The sequence below is a fragment of the Ciconia boyciana genome, chromosome 11 (genome assembly GCF_034638445.1).
Source record: "Ciconia boyciana chromosome 11, ASM3463844v1, whole genome shotgun sequence".
In the NCBI taxonomy this organism is placed as follows: domain Eukaryota; kingdom Metazoa; phylum Chordata; class Aves; order Ciconiiformes; family Ciconiidae; genus Ciconia; species Ciconia boyciana.
This window is the reverse complement of record NC_132944.1, coordinates 8,139,938-8,167,515: the sequence shown is the minus strand read 5'-3', so window position 1 is coordinate 8,167,515 and position 27,578 is coordinate 8,139,938. Positions and strand designations below refer to the sequence as shown.

At 43.0% G+C, this 27,578-nt stretch overlaps 1 protein-coding gene across 1 annotated transcript in view; it reads right to left on the bottom strand.

The window, feature by feature from the left end:
- Positions 1 to 27,578, bottom strand: part of FGD5 (FYVE, RhoGEF and PH domain containing 5) — a 105,429-nt gene that overhangs the window by 51,160 nt on the left and 26,691 nt on the right. The window contains exons 2-4 of the mRNA XM_072876117.1: positions 18,150 to 18,279; positions 5,046 to 5,104; positions 4,905 to 4,935 (exon numbers count right to left, since the gene is read on the bottom strand). Coding sequence (XP_072732218.1) covers positions 4,905 to 4,935; positions 5,046 to 5,104; positions 18,150 to 18,279 — 220 coding nt within the window. The remainder of the gene's footprint in view (positions 1 to 4,904; positions 4,936 to 5,045; positions 5,105 to 18,149; positions 18,280 to 27,578) is intronic.

Below are 27,578 nucleotides of genomic sequence, written 5' to 3'. Positions count from 1 at the left end.
TGAGGAAAATGCAAACCAGGAAACAGGATCCTGTTTTTTGAACAGGGAGGTGTTGGGGCTGGTGTTTTTTCAGTGCAGAGCTGTCCTTTCAGGTACCTTAATTCAGTAAATGCCTCAGAGGGAAGTAATAATGACTTCAAAGGGTTTTATGCACAAAAAAGGTGATTTTATGTACAAAAGCCAAAGAGAAAATAAATGTGAACATACATGGTGCACTATCAAGCAAATGCTTGATCCCATACAGATTGGGATCCTGAGGCAGTCTGAGTCACACTAAGTTTGATTTGTGTACATCTAGTAAAGTCATTTGAAACAGACTGGCTGAAGGGAAGCAAATAAACCAGACTCTTGGTCCTCGAAGGTGGTATGTGAAACATTAGGCTGAGAAAGCAACCTGCAGCATTTTTGTTCTGGAGCAAGCACTAAGAAAAAGATGACAAGTGCAGCCTGCATTACTGGGGAAGAAACATAGGAGAAAAGAATGACAAAGTTTGAGGATTAAATGATCCTGAAGGAAATGCAAAGACTAATCAACTTTGTAAAACTAAATGGTGAGTACCAAGAGATCAGGGACTTGGACTGCAAGGCCCTGCCAGTCCCATCTGCTCAGTCCAGAATGAGTTCTTAACTCCCTGCTCCAGAGAATTGCATTACCTTTGAGTAGGGCAAATAACAGCTAATCCTTTAGATTATTATCACTACTACCACACCAACTGATACCAAGTTTGTGAGCTAACACAATGTTTCCACTCTTTCAGTTCAATAGCAGAGTGGGTGTATGGAAATGTCATCGTTTTGGCAATCAATCAATTTATTAAAGTCTCCGCTGAAAGGCCAAACAGATTCTGTTATGCTGAATGAATAGCAGCTCCAGCCAAGCCTGGAAATAAGATGGGAAACTGCTCCTGCTGCAGGCTTTAAAAAAGCTTTTTTTTTCCTTTCTGAAAGCAGCTAGGGTGTGGCTTAGTTCCTTGCCTTTCTTACCAACGTGTGGGTTTATATAAGCAGATGAGGCTTGAGACTTGAAGATGAGCATTTAGAAACTGTTTTCTTGAGAAAGTTGGTGATGGGGAACAGAGACATATGTTTGCCTGAGCTGGGATAGGCTGTTGAGGAAGCCTTTGGTCCTAACTGGGCATGAATGGGGTGTTGTACCTTGAGGGCAGCTTGGTGACTCTGTGGTCACTGGCAGTTGCTCGTGACATTTGCCAGTGGGACCTGTGTCAACAGCGAGTGCACAGCGAAGCACAATTTTTTACTGATGTTCCTAATTTTTGCTATTTGCTATTTGCTATTCAAATATACAAAAAGGAGTAATTAGTTTGAATAGCATATTTGCTATTCAAATGTGCAAAAAGGAGTAATTAGTTCATTGTAACTTTTTCCACTATGACAGTATTGAAAAGCCTCAGTTAGGCAATAATATCCCTGTAGTCTGAGGAACTTACATGTTGTAAAATTGGTAATGGCTTCTCTAGACTTCCAGAATAATACACTGGGCAACAGGTGAATATAAATATTCAACAGTAGTTGGGGTGGGAAAGGTAACAGTGCTGGGACTGACTGTGGCTTTCTAGATTGAATATGATTGCAACAGAGAAACCTGCAGATCATTTCTGAATGCCACTGCAGTATGGTAGCTGTCATGCAGACATCAGCCTATAGCAGCAGAGATGGGGTATGCTAGGGCTATAGGCACCTGATAAAACACAGAAATGAACCCTCTGATCCTGTTCCCATAAAGATTTTTGATCTCTTCTAAACTAAGGAGTGCCTGAACTAGCAGTCAAGTGTGAAAACAGACTGGCTGTTCCTCTCTTCTCCCTCAGTCTCTAACCCAGGTGATGTTCATACATCCTGACTACTTAGAAAGCCAACTCATGGAAACAATTAAATCTTATTTGAGAAACTTGCTTGTTGAGTCTGCTGAAAAAAGCCTCCAGTAGCCGCTAAAGGAGTGTATGCATTTGGTGATGGGGCAAGAAGGATACTTTTCCACTGCAGAAGAAAATCATTAATCAAAACTGTGCACCCAAAATCTCATCCTAAAATTGATGCAGATCTTTCTGAACTTTCTAACTTGAGAAAATGGGAACTGGGACAGGGAAAGTGAAGAGTGCATGGTTACAGTGATTCTGACATTTCACAACCTGTAAGTGGCTTAACTTTGCAAACCAATGCATTCATTCAAGGGTTTACTTTAGGCCTATCTCTAATTTGAAATTTGAACTCCTCTTTTGGTGCTCTGACTTTCATAATTAAGGAAATAATGAGCATATGCAAAACACTTATAAGATCCCTCTAGTCCAGTAGGATGGGTAGGCAGGGAAACAAAATCCCAGCAAAATAGGATTCAGTGGAATATTCCATTACAGGACTGAAACATATATAAAAACCAAACAAATGCTTCCAATTAAAATTGATGGCTGACAGAAATAGAAGAACTTGCCCAGTCATAGGAGTGCTATTACTGGTATCTTTTTCCTGACAAATTAACCAGCTGATCCAAACCTAATGATTAAATATGATTAAAACAGAACCAATTTCCCTCATGTCTTAAAACCTTAATTCCAGGACTGGCAGGCCAAGCTCCAGGTAATGCTACTTATTTTCTGTAATAAACATTTATGCTTAGAAAGTGTCTGAGTTCCCCAACAGGCGAGCAGGGAGTATTTACATTTTTGAGTCAAGCCAGGAAAACTCTCTGTTTTCATTCCCGCATATCGTTGAACCAACTCTGGAGCACTGCAACAGATAAAATTAGCAATCAAGCAGAGTTTTTCCCTAACTATGTGCTGTAATTTTTATGAAGATTCTTTTTATTAGGGATTACCAACAGTTTGGAGTCCATTCAGCTGGGGGGGGAGCAGCATGCACTTGCATCCATACGTGTTTCTAAACTAAAAAATTTTAGCAAAGATATAAACCAGAATCCCTGTCCCATGTTAAAGTTGTCAACTCGGAAGAGAGAGCAAACATGACATTTCCTGTTCCTTCCAAATGATTTCTACAGGCAGAAAATAGGATTATTGTGAAAATGCATAAATTGCTCGTTTACACACATAGCCTCAGAGCCAAATTCACCACACGGGGATTTACCAGAGGAAGGAGAAAAGGGCAAAGTAGGTTCTGAAGGGACTGGGAAAGTCCTGAAGCATCCCTTTCCTGGCCCAGCAACAGCATAGGCAAGGCAGCCTGACAGTAACGTGATGCTATAGCAGCCATGAGGGTGTGCAGCCATTCATGCTGTGGCTAAAGGCACTGAAGTGCATTGCAAGATTTGGATCTATATATTAAAGATTTTTCAGGCCATGTTAGTGAGCCACTTTTAGCTCCTACAGGTATTCGGAAAATGCTAGGATATAATGCAAAGAAGAAGCCTCTCCTAGGCACCTCCACTAAATACAGTGCACTGTACACGCACGCTAGTTCAGTCCTGCATTTACATGCTGTCCATAATGTACCAAAGTACAAATGTACTTGGAAATGGAAAATTAAATACATTAAGAATGTTTTATTTGGATGCATCTAATGAAGATGCAGAGTGGCTGATACTCTCTGTGCATGGTAATTTCCTGTGTGTGTATTTCTCTTCTGTTTTGATGTAGAAGCTGGCAGAGGCTTTTCTCTTTTTTTTCTTGATGATACTTTTGGAAATCTTAATTTCAGTAAGGAGTTCTGTGGGTATTCTTAATGATCAGAAGCGCTGTAGTCCACAGGTGAAGAAACCACCCTGGCTTCCCCAGAGGACAATGGATAACTACAACTGTGTCTCACTAGTGTCAAATAATGTGTTTGGCTGTGCAGAAATCAGAGGAAAGACAGGATAGATGAGGCAAATGGCTAGGCAGGTTATCACCAATTTATCAAAATATTGGTAGACTCCAGCTAAGCAGCTATGTCCCTTAAAGTGCTTTGTTCCCAGCTCACCAGCTTGGCAGTTTCTGATTTGTTGAAATGTAATTGTCTGCAAGGTGTTTGTCACATTTAAGGCTGCTCTCCTGCCTCTGCTGCCCAAGCCTGAGAAGGCTCTTAAGCTTTGGCAGCTTGCTTGAGAGGCACAATGAGCAGGCAGCAATACGATGCTGACCTTATTACTTCTCTCTCCATCAGAGTTCCTGTCCACAGCTAAGGTTGGGGTGTCCTCCAAGGACAACCTGGGGCTACTTTTTACCTTCTCAGGGAATTTCTTTCCAAGCAGCAGTGGGCGTGCTTTGTATGGTGGCTATTATTCCCTACTGCCTTGCAACTAACAGCTAAGAAAGATATGTACCAGTCTCCAGGGAAGCAGTGGCAGCTCTGTTAGAAAGACACAAAGTCTTCTGGGACAAAGCCTCCAGTGGGTTTATACCATGCAAGAGCTCTCTATCAGGCACTACAAGTGATTCTTTGTGTGTGTTCCCTCACAAGTTTCTGACACCAGAGTCTGTATTTTGCCCATGGTGACTACCTGTGTCACAGTGTGGATATCCAGGCCACGCTGGATATTACTGATATGATATTGCATTATCAGAAAAAAGAAGCTTAAAAGGAAGCAGAGTGAATCCATTCAAACCAAATCCCCATGCCTCATAGCTCTGCTCCTATTTGCCTCTCTCTGAAGAGAGAGGGTTCACCCCTCTTTATCACCATCTCCTTCTCTGCACTAGGCTTATTCTGCATCTTACACCAGTCTCAGAGCCCCAGCAAGCACTGTTGGCCAACACTTTTCCCTGTGAATGACAAATGCTAGATTTGAGGATCTGTAGCAAAGGCAGATTAGTGGCAGACATATTCCTTTGCAATGGTTCACAGTAAGCCATTCCTCCTCAAATTCACCTCCATTTCTTCAATGCTTTTATGTCTTCTAAATTGCAGCTAAGTAAAAGGGCAATTAGGTTTCAGTGATTAAATTATTTACTTACCATACATAACAGCTGGAGCATCTCCACGTATCTGGGGAAAGAGACAAACTTTTATTAATTGCCATCAAACCAATGCTGAAGGGTGGATTGCATAGCTTCAGTTTTAGGAGGGCGACAGATAGGTTGTGACAATGAACTCACACTTTTTCTGAAGACATCAGCTCCTGGGCAATGAGGTAAGCTCTGGACTGGCCTTCTTTCTGTCAACAGCAAAAACCAGAGACAATTAAGAGATGTCTCATTCCAAGACGTAAAGCAGTGTTAGAGAGCACTTTGAACTGACATATTCCTTCAGTAAAAGTAGTGACCAGGCTTTTATTCTTTGTTGTTCAGTGCCTGGCATCCTGGAGTCCTTTCTAGGACAGGGTGTTTCTGCAATTCAAATACTAGTAATATTGTACAATATAATAGCTGCTAAGGCAGATGTCAAGTTTGAAAAACATGTTCTTATTGAAGAAGGAGAAAAATTTTCTGTTGATTTTTACAGGTCCAAAATTTGTCAGAGAAGCAGAAAGTGCTTAGCTTTGAATAGGCTAGCTTCATGGCTGTGGAGGCTCATACCATGTGTTTAGTACTCTTAATTACATGGAAAAGGGAGTTCTTTATCAAAATGGTCATATTCCAAACTGTTCTGACTGCTGTGAGACCTGTGGAAGCAAATGTGGCAAAGGGCTTTATTGCATGCTAAACAAAATGTCTAAGCTAAATGGCCATAAATGTCTCCAGAAAGCAAACAGTTCAGTACTCCAGCAGACAGCATTGTTTGAAATCTCAGTGGCATCTACTTAACTGGTAGGCATCTCAGAAGACACAGAAAACAGTGAAAGAAGCAAAGTGTATGGCTCTGAGGTGCAAGTGGATAGTTAGAGTATTTTGCTCCTATTTCATGACTCATCCTTATGGTAAGAAATTACCAAAGCATAGAAATATTTACTGAAAGGAATCTACTGGGAAAAGTTACTTATTTAGCAGTGGTGAAGTAGGGAACTAGAACAGTAGTCTAGTAGTAGTAAAGAAAAGCAGCCCTCAGCAGCCCTCAGCAGCCCTAAAGTAGACTCAGGGGAGACAGTTCAGCAGCAAGACCTCACGACATTGTTTGCCAGACCGGGTATGCTGGAAACCCATTGCTTACAGATGCTGCTTCTGCAAGCCTACTCAGGATAGACTGGGACTTGCTGAGATATGATGCAGTCCCTCGGTGGGAAGTTTGTGGCTATTTTGCCTCCAAAATTCTGCATGAGGGAGCTGCTAGGGGTCAGTGAACATGAAGCTTAATTGGGACTCCTCATAAAAAGTATTGATAGGACCCCAAATCCAAATTCAGCTTCTCACAAATGCTGACTGCCCAAATCACACTTGATAGATCAGATATGCAATCGGGATTTACATAGCAGATCTGAGCAGTAAAAAATGTCTAAGCCAGTTCAAGCTAAATGCATTATAGGCTTTTTACTATGTCTCTCTTCTTCATTAGCGTTCCCTTGGGATGCAGGTGTTCTGGCACACGATAGAAGTATCTGTGTTGCTCAAAGTCCCATTGCATCATCACAGTGCACCATCTGCCACTTTTTGTATCTATAGAGGAATTGACTTCTGGATTTCAGGATTTTCTTCCCCTCCCAAAGTTTCTGGTTCATTCTGCCTGCAGTAAGCTGCAAACAGTATAGGAAAGAATGAAACATTCCCTGAAGTGCTGGAAGCTGAAATTCAGTCATGTGGATACTTGGAGTGTAAAAAACCCAGTAGCAAGGTCAACTGAAACATAATTGAAGGAATTTCACTGCCCAACATCCATAAATTAAGAGAGGAATATGTGATGGAACAGAAGTTATATTTTTAAGATTCTTCTGGTTTTAATAACTTTAGGTATTCATTATAAAAGCAAGGAATTCAAGCGCCAACAAGTGAATTCACCACTGCCTATTTTAGAGGAACCAAGAGCCAGTCAAAGCATGTTGCAAATAGATGTCAGTATTGACTGTACACATGAGCAAAGGAAAAGCTTCTGTTTCTATGAGGAGACTAAAGATCCCTTGCTGCTCTGTGAGTTTTCACCCTGGGGGTGATGGACCCCAAGGAGGAGGATCAATAGTGAATACGAGTGAAAAAGTCCTTGAACCCTGATGATGATGGGTTAAATGAATGAGGCTTTATGTATAGAAAATGAACAGTGTCACAGTGACCTTTTTTTCATCCTTAGTTTATTTCTGTGTACTTTTACTGGGGGGGCATCTGAAGATTGCAAGAGCCAAAGGAAATACAGCGAGTGAACTATTCATCAGTCTCAGATGTGTCATCCGTCTCTCCTTTAGCACCAGGAGTCTGAGGGTACGTCCCCTAGTGCTTTGTTCCTTTTAACTGATGGGTGCCAAAGAGCATGCTTTGAATCACTTACTTTTGGAGAGCTACACTACAGTTTAGAGTGCACTAGAAAGATCTCACATTTTTTGCTTTGTTTCACTTTCTTGCTGGGAACAAATATTTGATTGCCCCTTTCCCCCTGGTTCCACTTTGTGAACACCTCTTGAAGATCATGATGTGCCTCTCCTGGTTGTCCCAACTGCTGTAGGAACACACTAGAGGCACTGAGTTTTCTATTCTCTCTCATTTTCTCTACACAGGCATAGCAGAGCAAATGAAAGGGGGTGTGTTTCCTTCTGGGTCACCTGGCCCAATGCTGGCTGCCCAGCACGTCCTCTGTGGCTCTGCAGTGCCAAGAAGCAGAGTGCATCTCCCCAGCAGGCCAGGCCCACTTTCCCTTTGCACACACACATTGTCGCACTCTGTAATTCCTCTTACGATTAATATGTCTTAGCCAAGAGACAAAACAGAGGGACCCCAGTGTCACATGGCCTGTCTAGGGCGAGTTTGAGACAGTGTCTCTAGGCGTTGCCTGACTTGTGTTATTTAATTGCTGTTTGTTTAACCAGGAAATGAACTCTGAGGTTGACGACAGTGTCCGGAGACAGACTTCTGGGAATAGGGGATACAGGGGGTGCAGGTCCCTCAAGCATCAAGTTTCTGAAACAAAGTCGGAGTGGTTATTATAACACTGCCAAGCTGCCACCTTTTTAGTAATCTACTCCCTGCAGCCAGTCCTGTGCCCAGCCCTGCGGCATGGTTCCTTCCCAGTTCCCACTTCAGAAGCAGCACTCCACGTCTCACTGCCTGCCTCTGCTTAGCAGATGGAGGCCATGCAGCCATGTGGGGACCCTTGGCTTTGTGCTTCACTGAGTCTTCTTCTCTCATAGCCTCATCACCCCATCCTTCCCAAAACTGAATGCTTAATAAAATGCTTGCAATATACAATATAAAATTGCAATATATAATTGAAATATCTCCCCATTCTCTCCACTCTGAAAAACATGCTGGTGCCAGGAAGGTCACAAACACAAAAGCACTTTAACCAGGTTAGGAACTCGTACAGTCGCTACAGCTCAGCTGATCAGCATAACTTGCGAAGCAAAGGTGATACTACGCAATCATCTCTCCATTGGCTAACAAACTAAGCCCGACAGCCCTCCTCCAAATGGATACCAAGTTCACTGATGGAAAACTAAGACCTAGAGATGGCTTGTGACTTGCTCAGAGTTTCTCCTTCTCCAACAGCTGATGTTTCCCAATGTATAATGAAGAACACCACCACCAGAAAGCTTTTGTTTAGAACAATAAAGACCTAAAAGCCTGCAGCTCTTTACAGAGCACACGCACAGCTGAAGTTAAGTACTAGTCTTAGTTCAAACTGAGAAACTTTAGGTTTCGCGTCCCTTTTGTGCCTTCTGATAGAACAAACATTTGGGCTGAGAAGGGGCAAGTAGTGAACGGTGGAGAAAGGTGGCTAATGGCCCATGCCGAGTGTGCTAATGTGGCACTTAACTGTTGCAGGATTCCCTTCTCTGTGTGGTAGTGATCCCATTAACATCTCCACACTGAGTCATTTATATGCTCTGGCTTTGTTCTGAGCAATGCCAAGGCATCTGATGTGGGCCCTAACAGGCCATGCTTTGATTAGATGATACTTTGGTGACAGTGCCAGTCACTCTGCCCTGAGCCCAGTGCCAGCTCTCGCTTGTGCTGACCCAGCTGTTTGCAGGACCTTGATCAGAACCAGATTGGTCTCCTGATCCAGCTTAAAAAATTGTGGTGCTGGAGGTGAATCTGGCTCCATGGGGCTGCAACGGGGTCGTATGGCCTAAGAGCAGCACAAGTAGATCAGAGAACAGTTCACTGAAACTGGAGCATTAGTACTGTGCAAGCCACTCATCTGGAGTACTCAGGGAGTAATCCTTTGCCTTTCAAAAGCAGGGTAACTAGTCAAGACATAGAAGCAACAGCTCCATTCCTGTGTGTGCCACTGGCTTGCCATGCTGACATGGACAAACTGCATCTCTTCATGCATTTTCCTATGTGTGTGTCTTATTTCACAGACTCCTCAGCGTAGGTGCGTTGTAGCTGGATGGTACCCGGCACAAGAGCACTACTGTCACAGTCAGAGGCTGACAGCAGTTTGCAAGCTTCAGCCCCCGAGCTGAGTGACTTCATAATGCCCCTTTTGTAATTATTATGAACTATGTAGCAGTTCACAGTGATGCCACAGTGGTGCCAACAGTAAACTGAGGCGTTACAAGAACAAGTGAGTTTTTCAGGATGGCTCTGTGAATCAGTGAGAGAGAAGGAAAAGCAGTCCACATCTCCTGTCTCCCAGGCCCCTTCCTTGAAGAGCTAGATTGCAGCTCTCCTGGGGAGTCTGTGTAATTATATAAATCAAGAGCTGTCCCTTGAAAGGCGTCTGAATTAGGTGCTTCCTCAAGGCACACAAATCTGTCATTCCCAATTCCAGTACATGTTTCAGTTTTGTGTCTGTGTGTGTGCATGCGTGTGTGTTTTAATATGTGAAGGTTAAAGGTTTGCAAAACAGAATGATTAATGGAGTCTGGAAACCAAGCCCACCCAGTGGAAATGGATAAGGAGCAGCAAAGGCAGTTTTATGTACTGCTGCCATGAGACAGCAGCTGCCCTGCTCGTTGTGAGACCTTTGTGGCTAAGCTTAGCGTTCCCTGTTTGCATGGGGTGCAGGTCCCCTCCATCTGCCATACTGGGTTGCTGCCCCCCTCTTCGTCCACTGCCTTTTATTTTGATACCTGGGAGAAGGGTGGAGCATCTCACCTCCAGTGCTGCCTTCTCAAAAGTACAGCATTAGGGATCGGTTCTGGATGATGTTCCCCTTCATGCCCTGCCCCTCAGCACACCACCATGTAATGGTAATGAGCACTCCTCTAGTCTGGCTAGGATTAGATACACTAAACCTGAAGTCCTAAATGACTAGCCAGAATGCTTTGGGTTTTCACTGGCATAAAATCCATCCACATCTGGTCCGAATTCCCTTTATATAATTTTGCTCTGGTTACATGCTATTCACCTTGCTACAGTCTTTCACATTTTGCCACCAAGGTAAGATCACATCTCTGATATGCTGGCTGTATACAGTCCCTTGTAACATATTGCTGGTTTTATACTAATCTCCACAGTATTTGTGTACAGATTACTTTACTTTCAGATTTCCCATACAGTTAACTGGCAGGCAGATCTGTGTTCTGGATGAAAGAAATGTCTTTGTGTTCCAGCTATGGCATTATTACTTGTCCTAGGATTCGTATTAATTTATTTCCTGAGTGCTTTATAGACTATAATTCTTACAGGTATTCACCCAGATTAATCACATTCTTTTCTTATTATTCTTCTGAGATTCCTTTCAGTTCTTCAGATCAAACTCCCTCCTGTGTTTACAGACAGGTTTAAGAGAGCGTTTTTAATTGTTCCTTTTCCTAGGGACTTAATGTAGGGTTTGCTATATGTCATTCCTAACTATAACGGAGTTCTTAAAATAGCTGATGTTGCTACAATATTCCTAGCACCCTGTTTACCCAGCCACTGCTTTCTCCTTCCAAAGGCACCCTGTAAAGGAAGACTCAGCCTCTTATTGCTGTGGTGCAAACTGTGCAATCGATGGCAGTCTAAATGCCTTCTATCAACTATTGGGGTTATTTTTCAGCCTGTTAATTTGTTTGATCAGCATACCTTTAGAATGTGTGTGTTGTAGTAGTCACTTTAGCATTAGTATCAAGGCTTCTTGAAGCCTGAGGCCGCAAGCTGTGAACTTTCACCCAGATCCACTGACCATGCACTGAACTTTTACTTGGCTGCATGAAGGAAGGCCCCCAAAACCGGTGCAAACCAGAAAGATAAGGAGGCTTCAACCTTAGCAGAAGCTGCAACCTGAGAGATAAGAGAAGAATCGGCCCACCTAGAGACAACGAAGGGACCCAATGAAGAATGGGAAGACCCCAGACCCTAGTACTACCATTGGTCTGAACTGTCTCCTGAGGGGAGGGGAATTTAAATTGTAAGGGTATAATTGCCCAGGGATTTCTTTGTTCTGGGTCCCTCTCCGGAGGCACCCAGCTTGAGCAGTTTTCACCGCTGTACCAATCAATAAATTCGTCTGGCGTACGTCGTATCGGAGACTCTGCTTCGGGAAACCTAGGGTCGAGCCAGAGGGGAGAGGAGGTGCCCGAGAGTGAGTGAGTGTGAGCGAGGAGTGGAAAAGGGGCACCCGTCAGCTCCGTGGAGCTGCTGCTGAGAAGGGACTCCGGTCCGAGCAGTTAAAGTCTTGGGTGTGTGTGTGCAACTCCCTGAATGGTGTGTGAATGCTTGGGCAGCGGCTTCTCCTTAACATGTGTGACACAGTCTGGACCAAGCAGTGTGATGGAAATCGCTCTTGAAGCCCAGTCCAAGGCAACACGTTTTATAGTGTTGTTACAGGACCATCTCCATGGCTCTCCACAAGATGCTGGAAAAATGAATTCTTAAATTGGTGGATGGGTTCCTGCCCCTTACCCATCCCCACAGAACCCAAAACCTGTGCTTCACCTCCATGTATTTCTTCAGAAAATTTTCACAAAACTGTGGGGCCTCTGCTGCATCTCCCTGCTGTGGCTTGTCCCTTCCCCAAGCCTAACTTAATTCCCCAAGCAGAGCTGTTAATGTAGTGGTAGGAAGGCAGATGCATTCCTGATACTATCATCTCAGTGAATCCCTTGAAAGGCTTGATGTTCCCACAATGAACCTAAAGGCTAGCACCTAGCTTTCTGCCTTGCCTGCAAGTTTGATCTCTAATCTGCATCAGATTTTTTTTCTCTTCTCTGGATCTAGCATAAAAATCACTCCTCCCTGCTGGGTCCTTATCTTCATCCAGACGGAGGGTTACGTGTGGTAAAAGGGTTGTCTTGGGGCTCCCTTCAGTTTTATAACAATTGGAGGTTGTAGGATGTTAGTGACAAAAGGGATCAACTGGCCAGAAGATCCAGTTTTAAAAAGTACCTACAAGAAAGGAACTGTCTGAAGATGCTTGCTTGAAGATTCTGACACTAAAATGAGAGGCGCAAGCTATGGAGGGGTAGCTGATGATCCAGCATATGCAGCATCTTCCTCAAACTACCGAGGCAATTAAAAAACTCAGATCATAACCAGCAACAGGTGAAACCTACCAGCATGTGCTAATTTTAGTCCATTTCAAACCATGGAGCTGAGCTTCTCAAAAGCAGACTTTCAAGATTATATTGTCTCTATTTCTGATCTTCTTTTTAAAACTGGAAATTCTGAGACTGCTACAAAAACTAAGTTCTGCCAAAGGGAACTCAGTTTGAAGTTGGTGTCTAGTCAAATCTGAGCTATTAAGCTCACTTCCCCTTTAATTCCTTTAATGTTCCTTAGCTGGGTGGGTCCAACATGGATTTATCTGGTTTTAGCAGTAAAAAACAATCATGAAGTTCACGTTTGAATCCAGCTCAATGATGAGAGGAAAAATCTGGGATTCTACATCCTGGACTCTGAGCATTTGTCTAGTGAGTGAAGGTTCAGAAGTAGGAGATAAAGAAAAAGTCCTTCTTTTATTGGATACAAGTTTTTTGTTCCTAACTGGAATCCCTAATTCCTTTTTTTTTTTCTGTAGGCAGCTCAGATGCCATCATATAACCTTGAGAGCCCAGTACAGAAAAGCCATGTGTCACCCTCTGATAAATTGAGAGGGATTTAATTAAATGAACATATATAAAAGACACATGAATGAGAGATGGCCCAGGAGCTCTTCTAAATTAGCTTAGCAGGAGGGAAAAAAAGAGTGAATCTCCATCAGTAGTGTAAGTGAAGGGCATTGCTTTTTATAATATAACCAAGTAGAATCACAAAGGTTAAGAAAACTTACAGCATTACCTGCCTCTGAGTTCTCTAGGTTGTTATCATATGCCAGTGGACTGAAGAGAAGGAAATAAAGTGCTTATCTAACTAGAAAGAATGAATTTTCACTGGTAGTCACATACAGAAGAATCAAAACCACCAGGTGACTTCTGATGACAAATGCTCAGCCTCTCAGGGTCTGAGGTACTCCCAGGGGAATAAAGGCAACAATTTGAAACCTACCTTCTGTTTTACATTTTTATACCTGCCCTGCTCCAAATAGGTTTTTAGTAATAAAAATTCCTGTAACACAATAGAGATGAAAGCCCCTCTTTGTTTGCTCTTTAAAATAAAGCTGATAATGTAAAAAGTACCTCAACATATATTATTGGCTATGATTCAAATTGTTTACAAAACAGGGGTTCCAGCAGGCCCTAAAAATTTCTCCACGCTCGTGTGAATCTGGTCCCCAGGAGACCAGGGATTCAAAGGAGACGAGCTGTTGAAACAATACCAGGAAATATGTGTACAAAGCTAATGTTTAAAATTATATTTACTTATAAAAATGAGCCTTAAAAAGAAACAGCAGAGGAAAAAATTCTGCTGCAAACTGGAAGTCTTGCGATTCTCCAGCAAGCAGGCTAGGAGAAAGCAGCTGAGAAAACCCAAAGCTTGGTGCTTGCATTTTGGTACAGGAATTCAGTCATGACAGTGAAAGGCAGCAGGTAGAATCCAGCTCAATGCAAATGAAAATCATATATCTGAACACAGGGAGGAGATTTTATCATCTAGGCTGTTTCATGCCTTTATTTAAACTAAGTTTCCCTGAGGAGGAGAAAAACAGAAATCAAACCAACAAACCCCAGAAGGTTCTTTTTTTGTGTGTGCCTATGTGTTTTTTAAAATCCAAATTCAGCTTTTAGTAGGCCAGCCCCAAACAGTTGTTTTAACAAGATTAACTCATTTTGAAATCCATGGTACTATTTTTGGCATCCAGACCAACATGTCTCTGCCAGTTCTCCCCAAGTGACAGTGCTTCTGAACTCTTTCATGTTGTACAGCCACTCTGTGTTGTCCTGAGGATTTTGCTCCAAGGGGTACATCACTTCATCGGGGAGCTGGACAAGTTCTTTGCGCTTTGTCATTATAGAGACAGGTTTTGACAGGGCAGCTAATGTTCCCTTGGCACCCAGAAGATTTGCGTGAGAAGACAATAAAAGGAGGTGGGAACAGTAGGGTAGGAAAAACAGTCCTCTGTCAGCCCTCTGTAAAGGCACCAGTGCTTTCTGAGACAAGAGCTGTGGACAGATGGAATTTATCCCGTTCACTCTTAATTACAGTGAACTGGAAGCCCTTGTCTCTGACAGAGAATCTGCAGCGTGGGCTGCATGAGACCTTGGAGGATTCCCGTATCACTATTATTCTGTGGCTGGCATGGGTGAAAGACAACAGTTAAATATACTGCGTCCTTCATGTCAGAACCTGCACAGACTGTTTTCCCTAGGAAATTGGGTCTTCCCTGGCCATCTTTTGATTATTGCTTCACACAGCCTGCAGCAGTGATGCTGAGGCTGTTATGGAGTGGCAAGAGAGTCCTGATGCTAGGTGGCCTCTGACTGCCCAGATCAGGTGTCTCCTTTAACACATTGGGCCCTGGGGACAGCTGGGACACACAGGGTTTGACAGGATGGCTCCCAGGACCCCCTTAGTCTGTCCAAAGTGATGCCTGCCCTAAGTGAGGCTACAAGAACAAAGACGCTCAAAGGTGTCTCAGTGCCACTTCTCATCTCTAGATCTTTTCTTGGTCCCACATACAAGCACAGCCCCCTGACTTGGCTTACTAAGCAAATGGCTTATCCCAGGATGAAATTACTGCTGCTCCAACCTCTTTTCAGAGTCTGTAGCTAGAGCCCAGTAGATTGCAGAGTGGCTAATCTTCCTACAGCCAGAATTATGACAGGCAGATCAGATTATGTCTACTTTCCTGGCCTGCTTTTTGGCAGGGTAAATAGCTACATGCACTAATTCATCAGCCAGCTTGGAAATATGACCTGTAGTCCAATGGAGCTGTTGTAAGACAGACAGCTCCCCAGGAACTTGTGGAATTCTGGTCCTGTGTACTGTGATCCTTGCTGACAATTAGCTGGGGAAGCAAAGGCCAACGAAATGACCAGACCTGTTCTGATGTTCTCTATCAGGCACGTGCAGACATTTAGTTTGTGTTCGCCTGAAGAGTGGGAGGGACACCTCCAGTTAGACTCTGAAGCACATGCTTGTTCCCTAAGTGCTCCCTTCTGTGACAGCCACACAGTGTGGTTACCCCAGCACAACAGAACAATTAAAATGCATTAGATGCAATAAGGGAGACATTTAGAAAACCATCATTTCCTAGTGTCTTGAGTAAAAACCCTACAAAAATGGCAATAAAATTGGTTTTAGCAGCCTTGAATTTGCTTCCAAGTGCATAGTGATTGCACGCATTTCCCTTGTGAACTCAAGTCACAATTTTGTTGTCACTTCTCCACTGGCATCACAACTAAGAGATGCTGAGAAACCTGGCCAGCTTAGATAACACACTAGCGTATGCTCTGTAAAAGCTAGTGGTTTGTCAGCTAACTAATAGAACTGAAAGGAAAAATATTTTTCATTTAACAGGGAATGTCAGAAATTTAAAGGGTTTTCCCTTTCCAAAACAGTGTGAAAACAAACAACAAAAAAATTTTCATTAATCTCAGAGGAAAAAAGATAAGGTTGCTTGCAGCTGTTTCATTTGTTTCATGTAAGCAAGGAGATCAAACCATAGTCTTTTCCACTGGTACCAGAGGCAGCTCAGCACCCTGCAGGGTAGACCTAAAAGTGATACAGCATACAGGGAAATCAAAGGAAGCTATTCTCCCTCAGGGATTAGAGCAACAGCAATTTCATTTGCCCTTCATTGTTATTCCGCTTGCAGTTTCTTTTTCTGTTTCTCAAGAACTGGTGTCCCAGTAAGGGGAAAATTCTGCTCCCCTCTCTCTACACTTGCCCCTAAACAAAGTTACACATTCTGGAAATGCCTGAAGAGATCTGATCTTCCTAGAATCAATATACTTATGCTTCTCCATGACAGAGTTGACCCTTACTCAGCCATCATTTGGTTTTGGAGGGGCATCTGCACAGACTTTTGCAGGCTCTGACACATGCCCATGACCAGACACAAGCCATCTACAATCAGAAAACCACATAGCTGTGCTGACACTGAGAAACCAGGCCAAAATAAATGGCAGACAGAGGTACAGGAAATCAGGATTTGCTATTTTCCTATGCAGCTTATTCCTGGGGCTCAAATTGGAAGATTTCAGAAGAACATACCCATTTGTTGCATGCATATCAAATGGGCTATGCAATGGGTGCTTGTACTCAGAGACACAACGTTAGATTGTTAGGCTCATATTAGGTTTTAAGAACACACACACAAAAAAAAAATTCTATGAAAAACAAAGATAAATTTGCACCTAAAACTGCTCACTGCCATTTCTTTAACAATTGCACTGTTAGTCAGCTTACTGGAGGTTAAAACAGCCTTGTATAGTCTTAAGCTGCGGTCACATTTCCATGGTCTTCTCCGTAATTTGTTTAAGAGCTGTTTTACTCATCAGAAGTCAGTAGAATAAATCCAAACATGAGTGCATCTTCCCATGATGAGAGAATTTTGAGATGGCAGAGAGCTATTGGGTAATTTACTCCATCTCCCAGCCAATGCAGAACTGGTCCCAATAATGTATTTGTCATTGTTTTACTCAATGTAGTTTTAAAATTCTCAAGATTGCAGCTAAATCCTTCTTCTGAGTGAGACATTTTTCCTGACATTCAAGTCAGGCCTTTGCTGCTGGCTATGTTGTGTCCACTGTCCATCTTAGGACTGCAGTTCTTTGGCTTTGCCACATGCTATAGGGGTAAATTGTTGCTAGTGCACTGGGGGAGTAAAGGATTGATGGCTCTGACATTTCTAAATGAGCACCAGGCAAAGAGCAAAGAGAGCTGAGAATCCAGGTTCTTCTGCAAATTGCTTCTCCCTCTCTGGGTTTCACACATTCTCCATTTCTGACGGATGCACTCGAGCTCTTAACCAAAGCAGCAGTAGTTTAGTACAGGCTCCAAAGGAGGTAAAGGCCTGAGCCACGACCAGGCCAAGAACTCCTCTGGTCCTGATCTGTTCTCTGAAAACCCACAAAGGAGCAGAGTGACACAGTGAGCATCGATGCATATGAGCTTGGAACACCGATTATGCAGTTAACGCATGAATAGCTGGTGGCTTTTCCAAGACTCATTTATCAAGGAACAAAGAAAGTTGTGGGTACAAGGAGTCTCATGCATATCGTTCCTATCGCATGTAATTTGACTATGAGCCAACCACTTTATCTATAAATATGACAGCCAAAGTGAGCCTTCTTTGAGCTCTCCCTGCTAGGCAGTGTGGCTGCATGGCGGTGATCTCCCCTTGAGAAGGGACACCTCTCAAGGTTGCTCCTTGAGGCAGAGAGACCTTTCACCAACGGCAGATCTTTGCTAAGTGACCGATATCATGTATAACCTTGTAGTATGGTAACATCGATTCTGTCTTGGTATCTTTGATTGCATGCTGAATTGATAAATCTTGCATATATAATCCCTCAGACATAAACCGTTGTCCAAGTCTGAGACTAAGATTGGACCTAGCCACACCTAAGCTCCTTCAGGAGTTTAGAAAGCAAGGGGGTCTGTTCTGAACCTTGTGACTCAATGGGAGGGTCCTCCGTACCATTTGTATCCTCAGTCTCTCTGTGAATCACTTACTTTAACTCGAGTGTAACCCAATTTTCTTGTGTATGTTTCTTCCATGCAGTAATTAATAGAGTGAACCTTGCCATCGAACTTTGTTAAGTCACACTTTTATAAATCACATTAAAACCACCTTTGCGAATACCTTTGACGGTGATTTTTGGAGCGATCTAAATCACTCATTCGCGACACCATTTTCAGCTCTTTTACCTTGTTGATGAGGCTGGGATCACCTGGGCTGCTCTCCTCGTCTTCTGAACTCTTCTGTTCCTCATCTGATGTGACGACCTCCATTGGTATCACAGAGACTGGGCACACCTTGTAGGGCTCGGTGTAAGCACTGCAGAGAGAAAGAACAGACTAGCTCACCGGTGTTATTCCCAGACACTCGCTATTGCTCAAACATAACAAATCCACACATTGCCCAGAGGTAACCAGTCAGGGGGCAGGGAATCCCTGCAGACCTGCTAGACTTGGAAAGCAAGATTTCTCAAGCTTTGTTTTTTTGCTGCCAGGTTTAACAGCAATCACTTAGGCAAGTAGAAGGATCTGAAAGGAGCAGTGGGAAGTTAACTGAACTTGTTCAAGCTTCCCCAAAGGATCAATGTTCTGGCTCACTTTGGAGCAAAAAGTTCATACTTAGTTGCAACCAGAACTGCTTTGTTCCTCCCTAGTCAACCCCTCAAAATGGATGTAATAAAATCATACTAACATCTCAGTGCTCATTAAATTTAGATATTGTAACAATGTGTTTTCTGGGAAAACATCAAAAGGATGAAAAAAGTATAATTGTAATACCAATGGCATCAACTAAAGCACAAGGTACTCAGATCCCAGAATCCTTGAGTTGTTTCAAGGGAGTCTGAATTCAACTCCAGAAACCCAGAGAAAGCCATGTGATAAGAGTACTGGATCTGGTGTGTAATACAGGCCAGTGGCTTCCCAGCATTTTCTTTTAGAAAAAAAATATTTTTTTAAAATTAAAATTGCCAGTGATTTCAAAACCTCCACAAAGCATGACTAGAGGTAGGTTCTCCAGATGGTGCCTGCCCTTTGCCTTAGAAAGGTGTCTTTTATTGCTGATCTGAATATGCCTAGCTCCAAATTCCAGATACTGGATCTTGTTAAACATTTGTCTGCTGAATTGGAGGCAGTCTTCCAAATTTTGTTACTGTGCAGGTACTCACAGGGCTGTATTCAGGTTGTCCCTTCATTTTGTCTTTTTTATATGAAATAGGTGAAAATCTTGGTGTCTTACTATGTCATATCTCCTATCACTTAATCATTCTAAAATCTCTGAACTTTATCCAATTATCCATTAGGATTATCCAATTTACTAACCATTTCAGAAGTAGTTTTTACTACCAGCCAGTTTTAGTACTGTTTTTGGTACTGCAACACAAGACTTAATATTCCAGCACTGGTAAAAGAAGTGCCAAGTATACCAGTGGTCACACCCATCTATTCCTACTTGACTTTACTGTGTTTTTACAGAGTAGTATTTTTGGCCACAGTATTATTCTGGGAGCTTATACACAGTTTGCATACCACAGTGGCCCCTAAGCCTTTTACGTTTCTGGGGTAGGTTCCAGCATTCAGCCAGCAGGGAAAGTCTGTTGTCTTGAGAAACAAAATCTGACATCTCCGTGTGTTCCAGACATCTTGGCCAACCAGGTCGGTCTGTAACATGGGCCTGGCTTACTCAGTGTATATGATTTCTTTAGTTCTCATTTCCTCTGAAACATTATTAATTTGCTGTCGCAGGGCTGCCTCATCTCCTTATTTTTCTTTGACCTCCCACTTGGAGATCCCAGATGTGAACAAATCCAAAGCTTCAAAGCCAATGCTAGAGTAACAGGAGGTTGGGCAAAGATGGGTTAATGTAAGTGGGAAGGCAATGAAGAAAGAGACTCCCAAGGCCACTGACCAGACTCATATTTCCTTTCGGAAAGGAAACTCCCTACATATCTGCATTCACTTCCAAGCTGCAAACCAGGCTCTGTGTCTCCCATGCAGGTGCGGCTGCCAGCCTTTCTTTTATGCCGCCAGCTTTTCCCTCATGCGCAGAGTCAAGGAGCTCTCGCAAGCTGCCTGGTGCATTTGCCATGGCTGGGAAAAGGGCCAAGCAGCAGCACTGTTCCTCACCATTGTCTTCTCTTGTTTATTATTAGTGTCTGCAGTCTTTCAGTGTGGGCGGCATCTCAGCACTTCCGAAAACCTGCCTAGCTACAACAACAAAGGGGCCTCAGCACAAGTGAAAGCAAGAGCAAGGAGCATCTCAGGAGGCTTATTAATAGTTTAGCCAGTCTCTCTCCTTACTCGCACAGCTTTTCTGCAATTTGTAATTGTTTGCCCCAGCAGACATGAAATTAAGTCCCTCCCTCTCTCCCTCCCTCCTTTTCTCTCTCTCTCTCTCTGATAAATGACTGCATTATGTTAATGTAAGAACACATTATAATTTGGGAAGAATGCCTCAGTATATTAGTCTGGTAATCATTATGAATGGCATTATTAAAGGCTCATACAGTAGCAAAACTTGCAATATTCCTGAACTGTTGCATGGGCTTCATTTATAGTAGGCCTGCAGTCCAGTGGCACTGGCTTGTGTTAAAGAGAAGTCCCAAAATGTTATGGGTCTCATTTGCACATGGGATGGGCACAGGCATGTTTGTGCCACCCTCTCCATCCTGCCCTTCTCCAGCCACTCCAGCAGCACTCAGGTCTTCGCTTCTGAGACTGTTCTATATTGTCATAGAGCTCCTGGGCAGTACACCTTTGCTGATACCCAGCATGTGTTTTACTCCAATGAATTCACATCCTTTCATCCATTTTATATATCTACGCTCTTGTGGTCTCCTAGCAATCCTAGCACCTGAAGACTTGAACTGTGCCCAGGAACTGGTCACCAGGTGAAGGTGCCCTGGGCAGCTTGGTCTTCACTAATCCCACTGCCAGGTGCCTGGAGAAAAACACCAAGGATGCAGGGATAGGTGGCAGGCACACATTCTGAGGCACAACAGGTTTCAGGAAATTTTATAATAAAAGGATGATATAGAGAGTAATTTGAATGCAGGGCAAGGTCTTACCCACAGAGCAAACCCTTCAGGTATGCCCAAACAATTACCATAACTGCATATTAAGTCTTTTATCTTAGTACAAGCTGCTGTGCATGCTGTGAAAATCACCTGGACATGTTTTAGCACTTTCCAAGAGACTATGTAGGTTGCTTTTGATGTTGGTAAACTGCCACTATTGGAGGAACCTTCCAACTCGATATTTGAGATCAGAAAAATAAACTGCTTTATTAAGATAATAGAGTCACCAAGATTAATGAGATGTAACCACTGATCATGACAAGAGTCCATCTCTAATACTAGGGAAATAGTCACAACCAACTTCATGCACTGCAGTTCTTCTAAAGCAGTTTAATCTCCATTGATCACAGAATCACAGAATGGCTGAGGCTGGAAGGGACCTCTGGAGGTCATCTGGGCCAACCCCCTGCTCAGGCAGGACCACCTAGAGCCAGCTGCCCAGGACCATGTCTACGCGGCTTTTGAATATCACCAAGGATGGAGACTCTACAGCCTCTCTGGGCAACCTGTGCCAGTGCTTAGTCACCCTCAGGGTGAAAAAGTGTTTCCTGGTGTTCAAGGGAACCTCCTGTGTTTCAGTTTGTGCCCATTGCCTCTGTTCCCGGCACTGGGCACCACTGAGAAGAGCCTGGCTCCATCTTCTTTGCAGCCTCCCTTCAGGTATTTATACACACTGATGAGATCCTCCCTGAGCCTTCTCTTCTCCAGGCTGAACAGTCCCAGCTCGCTCAGCCTTTCCTCACAGGAGAGATGTTCCCGTCCTTTCATTGTCTTCGTGGCCCTTTGTTGGACTCTCTCCAGTATGTCCATGCCTCTGTTGTACTGGGGAGCCCAGGCTGGACACAGCACTCCAGGTGTGGCCTCACCAGTGCCGAGCAGAGGGGAAGGATCCCCTCCCTCGACCTGCTGGCAATACTTTTTCTAATGCAGCCCAGGATACCATTAGCCTTCCTTTCGGCACCTTGATTTTAGGTGTCTGTGAAGTACCTTTCAGTGTGGTTTTGTAAAGAATAACCATTTTACGGACAAACAGTAACCTAACTTTATAAAGCTATGGTAAAGCAGAACCACCAAGTTAAATTGCAAGCTGCAACCCAGGATAACACAAGGAGAGAACCCTGTTGGACAGGACAAGGATTGCCAGCCCCTTTCTCTCAGGACATGTGTCCAGATCACAAGCGCCACAGTCATAGGTGGTACTTACTGGTTCCCAGGGACAGCTTCTGAGAGCACCATTAGTACACAATCTTAAAAATGCACACAAACTGAGATGAGAAAACAGAAACACTGAATTAAAACAACTGTTGTATTTGAGAAGAAGCTCCATTTCAGGAATTCTGTGATCTTTGCCTAGGAGTTTCTAACATGCTCTTGAATGAAAGACTCTGTGAAACTGTAAGATGATATAGGCTAGGAAAGAAGAGTGAAGTGATGGGTGCATGAACACACACCCAGTGATCTCATCAACCAAGAATGGAAATCATAGAATCACAGAATCATAGAATAGTTTGGGTTAAAGGTCATCTAGTCCCACCCCCCTGCAGGGACATGAGCAGGGACATCTTCCACTAGACCAGGTTGCTCAAAGCCCCGTCCAACCTGGCCTTGAAAGTTTCCAGGGATGGGGCATCTACCACCTCTCTGGACAACCTGTTCCAGTGTCTCACCACCCTCACTGTAAAAAATTTCTTCCTTATATCTAGTCTAAACTACCCTATTTTAGTTTAAAACCATTACCCCTTGTCCTATTGCAACAGGCCCTGCCAAAAAGCCTGTCCCCATCTTTCTTGTAAGCCCCCTTTAAGTATTGAAAGGCCGGAAAATCAGAGGTATCAGCTTGTATTATCTCATGGCAGTTCTCTGCAGAGCTCAATGAAGTTATTCTAGAAGAGTATCTGGCAACTGCATTTTGTCTTCCTGATACTGATTTGGACAGTGTCATCTCAGGCAAAATCAAGTCAGCTCACTTAAGCAGTTAGAAAAACGTCATTCAGCCCAATGCACATCCTGATAGAAATCACAGAATTTGTTCAGCTATTTTAAAGTATATTGCAGGGAAATGGGGAAAACAGCTCCAAGCAAAAGATTATAATGCTGATGCTGCTTCTCTACTGGTAACAGTAAAGTGCAGATGGGATTCGTAAAGTAACCTAAGGCTGTAAGGCACTAAAATCCCATTGAATTCCCATTCCTGTAGTGCAAGCTTACACTGCTGAAGGTGGTTTTAGCTAGTTTCATGCTGAAATTCTCAGCAATGTTTTCGTGGTTAGTTGTGAGATTTCACCTACTATGGTGGAAAGTGAAAGGAGCTAAGAATAGCCATGTTATCCTAATGTTGTTCAGTTGCAGAAACTTTGGAAACCACTCCATCTAGATCTGTCCATCTGTCCTCTGAAACTGCTCTTGAAACATGTTTGGAACAGACAGTAGCTTTCAACGTGAATCCAGTGTAATTCTCAGCTATCCTAGATATGCAGGAGACTCTCTTCAATGGGATACCAACGTCTTTTGACCTCTCTTTATTTCATATTTTGTTACCATCATCTGGGAACACTGAAAATGCTGCACAGAATCACAGAATCATAGAATGCTTTGGGTTGGAAGGGGCCTTTAAAGATCATCTAGTCCAAGCCCCTGCCATAGGATGGGACATCTTTCACTGGATCAGGTTGCTCAAAGTCCCATCCAACCTGACCTTGAACACCCCAATGATGGGGCATCCACAACTTCTCTGGGCAGCCTGTTCCAGTGTCTCACCACCTCATAGGAAAAACTTCTTCTTTCTGTCCAATCTAAACGTACCCTCTTTCAGTTTAAAACAGTTGCCCCTTGTTCTGTTATCACTTTTTACCAAGGCCTGTTATTACAGGCCTTGGTAAAAAGTCTCTCTCCATCTTTTTTGTAAGCTATTTTAAAACTTAAGCCCCCTTTATATATTGAAAGGCCACAATAAGGTCTCCCCAGAGCCTTCTCTTCTCCCGGCTGAACAACCCCAGCTCTCAGTCTTTCTTCACAGGAGAGGTGTTCCAGCTCTTTGATCATTTTTTTGGACCTCCTCTGGACCAGCTCTAACAGGTCCATGTCCTTCTTGTACTGGGGACCCCAGAGCTGGATGCAGTACTCACAGTGGGGTCCAAAGCCAGAGGTAATTAATATTTGCTCTCCATTTATTAATGCCTTCCAATCTACTTGCATGTTTCATGTAAGTAATTGCATTGAATGGGTCACTCCTAGTTTATCCCTCGCCTCTCTGAGAAGATACTGCATGTCTCTGCATTTCTTTTGTTTTGATTTCTGTCCTGCAGAATAAGGGATCACTTCATTCTAACTGCAGTCTTGGACTTGTTGTTACATTCACATTTAGAGCAACTATTGAACCTGTAGAAGATGGGATCTCTGAGTAGCTACAGTCCTCTGTAAACTTCCTTTGGTGCACTGCTAGAGTCCAGTTAGTGTCAAGTTGTGCTATTAAACTAATTGTCTAGCTGCACTTCCAAGTACGAAAATCCTGAGCTCTAACCATGACATCTTTGTCATGATCAGTGGAGCCCCTAATTAATGTCTGGTTTATAACACAGAGAGACATTGGGTCCTTTGAATGCAAAAATACCTTTCTGTGTTTAAACCTCATACTTCAATTTGTTGTAACTCAATCAGATAAGAGCATCATTAAATGATTGTAAAAGGCAGGGGTTTGTGTTCAGGCCTTAATTTCCTGATGTTCACAAATGTGGCAATCGTGTATTATGTTCCCAGGTGCTAAGAATGCTTAACCAGTAAGACATGATGTTACATCAGGTGTCTGTCTTCACTGCAGTTTGTAACCTCTTTTTCCACCAACTGTGGCCTGCCTCCTTCAAGTGATTAAAATCCATATTTCACCCATCTGCCCCCAGTCCCCCATTCATCTGGCTGAGCCCTTCTTTAGTTCCCACATCCTTAATCATCTACCACTTAATTACACCATGAATCTAAACATGCTTTTAAGGTAAGGAGACCAATACAAGCTCACATGTAACCCATGTGCCGATGGGCATAAATTTTTTCAGGCATCTGATTTGGGTTTTATTCTTTCCACAGAAAGAGTATGTTTTTGCTTTTATTCTTTCTCCTGTCATTTCCCTGACTCTGCCCTCCCTCCCTCCTTGAAAGAGTGAGTAGCAGGGGTTGCAACTTTGCTAGGAAAGCATGTAGACATTGTTGATCATGAGATTTTTCTCAGTCAAAAAGTTGGACAGACCCCATGAGATGTCTCCAGCACAATAGCTTCATGTCTTCTGCAAATGTCCGAGGCATTATTAGGAAGTCTGGTTAAGGCTAAGAATTCATTAACAGTTGTAAGATATAAAGTGAGGCTGATTTTCAGAGGAAGTGCTCTTTGGTTTCTGGTGGAGGAGGGGCTGAGCATTCCTGATAAGAAAACCCAAGCAATTCATTGTATTTCACAATGAAATGGATCTAGAAATTATTAAAAAAAATCACAGACAGGATGGAATATGGGAAACTACCTCCAAATCTGTGATTAGGTCATTGTAACTGGGGATACAGGCCAGACTTCGTAGTGATTGCCACCTTGACTGTGCAGGAACAAGTGGAGAAGTTTGACAGAAGAAGGAGCGAAGTGTGAACAGGTACAGCTGCAGACATGATCAGTAAAGACTGTAGTTATGCACCTCACCAGCAAGTCTCAGTGGTCTGAATTACAAACTCTGCTTCTTACATAAACCTGGGACACAACGAATTGGTAGTTGTTGTCCCAGTCGCTTGCTTCTTCCCTTGAATCCAGATCAAGCAGGACAGTGCTACTCCCTGATAGCTGATTAGGAACTCACCTTCTGTCTTTTCTCAAACAGCCTATTCAGAACTGATACCAGCTGCTGCACTGAACCTACAGTAGCTTGAGCTATCAGCGCTGCAGCATTTCTCAGCTCCACTGCCACCTGGTTGTTCCCTACTGCTCAATTATGAAAGGCAAAATGTCTTGGTGTTGCCATCCCCACAGCACTGGGGATGTAGGGTTTGCCTGTGAACCCATCAAGTCTAGAAACCCAGTGCCCAAAGAAACCCTTGTACTTTTGAGGGCAGCAGAAATACACACAGTGTATAAAAAAACCCTTCCTGATCGTTGTGGATAATCAGCATGGATTGGACACAAGTCAACAAGATGGTTTTTTTGGAAGCACCTAGTATTTTGTTGTGCTGAATTGCAAGGAAAAAAACCACAACAACCCACAGCAGAGTTTTATTTGTTCTTTCACTAAGTTTATTGTCAGACTTCTGCAAAGAAAATGTCCCTCTAACGGATCTGAGAATGTGGATAAATGGATCTATCACAAAAGGATATCTTACCTTCATTTTCCCTCTTATTCCTCCTCAAAGCCCAGTGTCTTTAAAGACCTGCCATAATAACATCAGTGTTTATTGAAACAACATGGTTGTTCATCAGCTACAGCAGTTTTCTCTTCCTCCCGCAGAGTTCAAATGGATCCTGACACTTTGTGTGACTTATAGGGCATATCTAAGTGCATGTAAGATGACACCATGCCAAATTCATTACCTTAAACTACACCTGCAACAAGGCTAAGATTTTCTGTAAAATTAACCATTATAATTCTATAGAATATAATTTATAATTAAATAATTATGCATATATAATCTATAACTATATATAGTAATTTATATGAGTCATAAATGTTCAAAACCTTGTGTTTCTTTATTCTGCTAAATGATATGTTTCTTTAGCTCATTAAAAGCACTGCTAAATAAACTTACTGCAAGCAATAAACTTTAATGCAATGGAAGATGCTAATAAAAGTGTGGGTGTGGAGAATAAGGGGAGAAATAGTCCCAGAGTTGGTAGTATCTCAATAGACATGGTAATCCCCAACTAATTCTCTTCCTCCTAGTAATGATATGGCTGAATGAGAGCAGATTGCAGACACATTATGTGCTGCTCCTCCAGCAATTGTCTGTAATCATTCCAGGAGTTAGCCAGCACAACAAAGGAAGCAATGGGCCTTCTGGGACAGTCTAACCTTAAATTGACTGAATAAATGCAGGAGGAGGCACTGCAACAGAAGTCTTTTATTTAGCACTAGTTACATTATAATTAGCAGAGCTGCTGATAGGTACAGAGTAGGGAGGAGCTGTATAGATGCACTCTACTAGTTATCTATGTACCTTCACCTATTGGTACACCTGGAAGAAGGTGTTCTGGAGTCTACAGACTCTCTGGTTATCCTGCCCCTATAGTGATGTTTACATTTGACCTCAAAGGAAAAGGATCTGTGGACTGAGCAGCGGATGAAGCCATCAAATCCTGCCCCTATAGTGACATTTACATTTGGCCTCAAAAGAAAAGGATCTGTGGACTGAGCTGAGGATGAAGGAGAGGGAAGCTGAACTGATCATTGTAATAGCACTAGCTCCTTTGTTAATAAAGTCAAGACACAAGTCTCTACTACCTATGATCCCTCCATAGCACAGGTTGGGACAAGTCTAAGCACAGACGGTAAGTGCATGGGAAGTGAGGGAGCACCGTGGA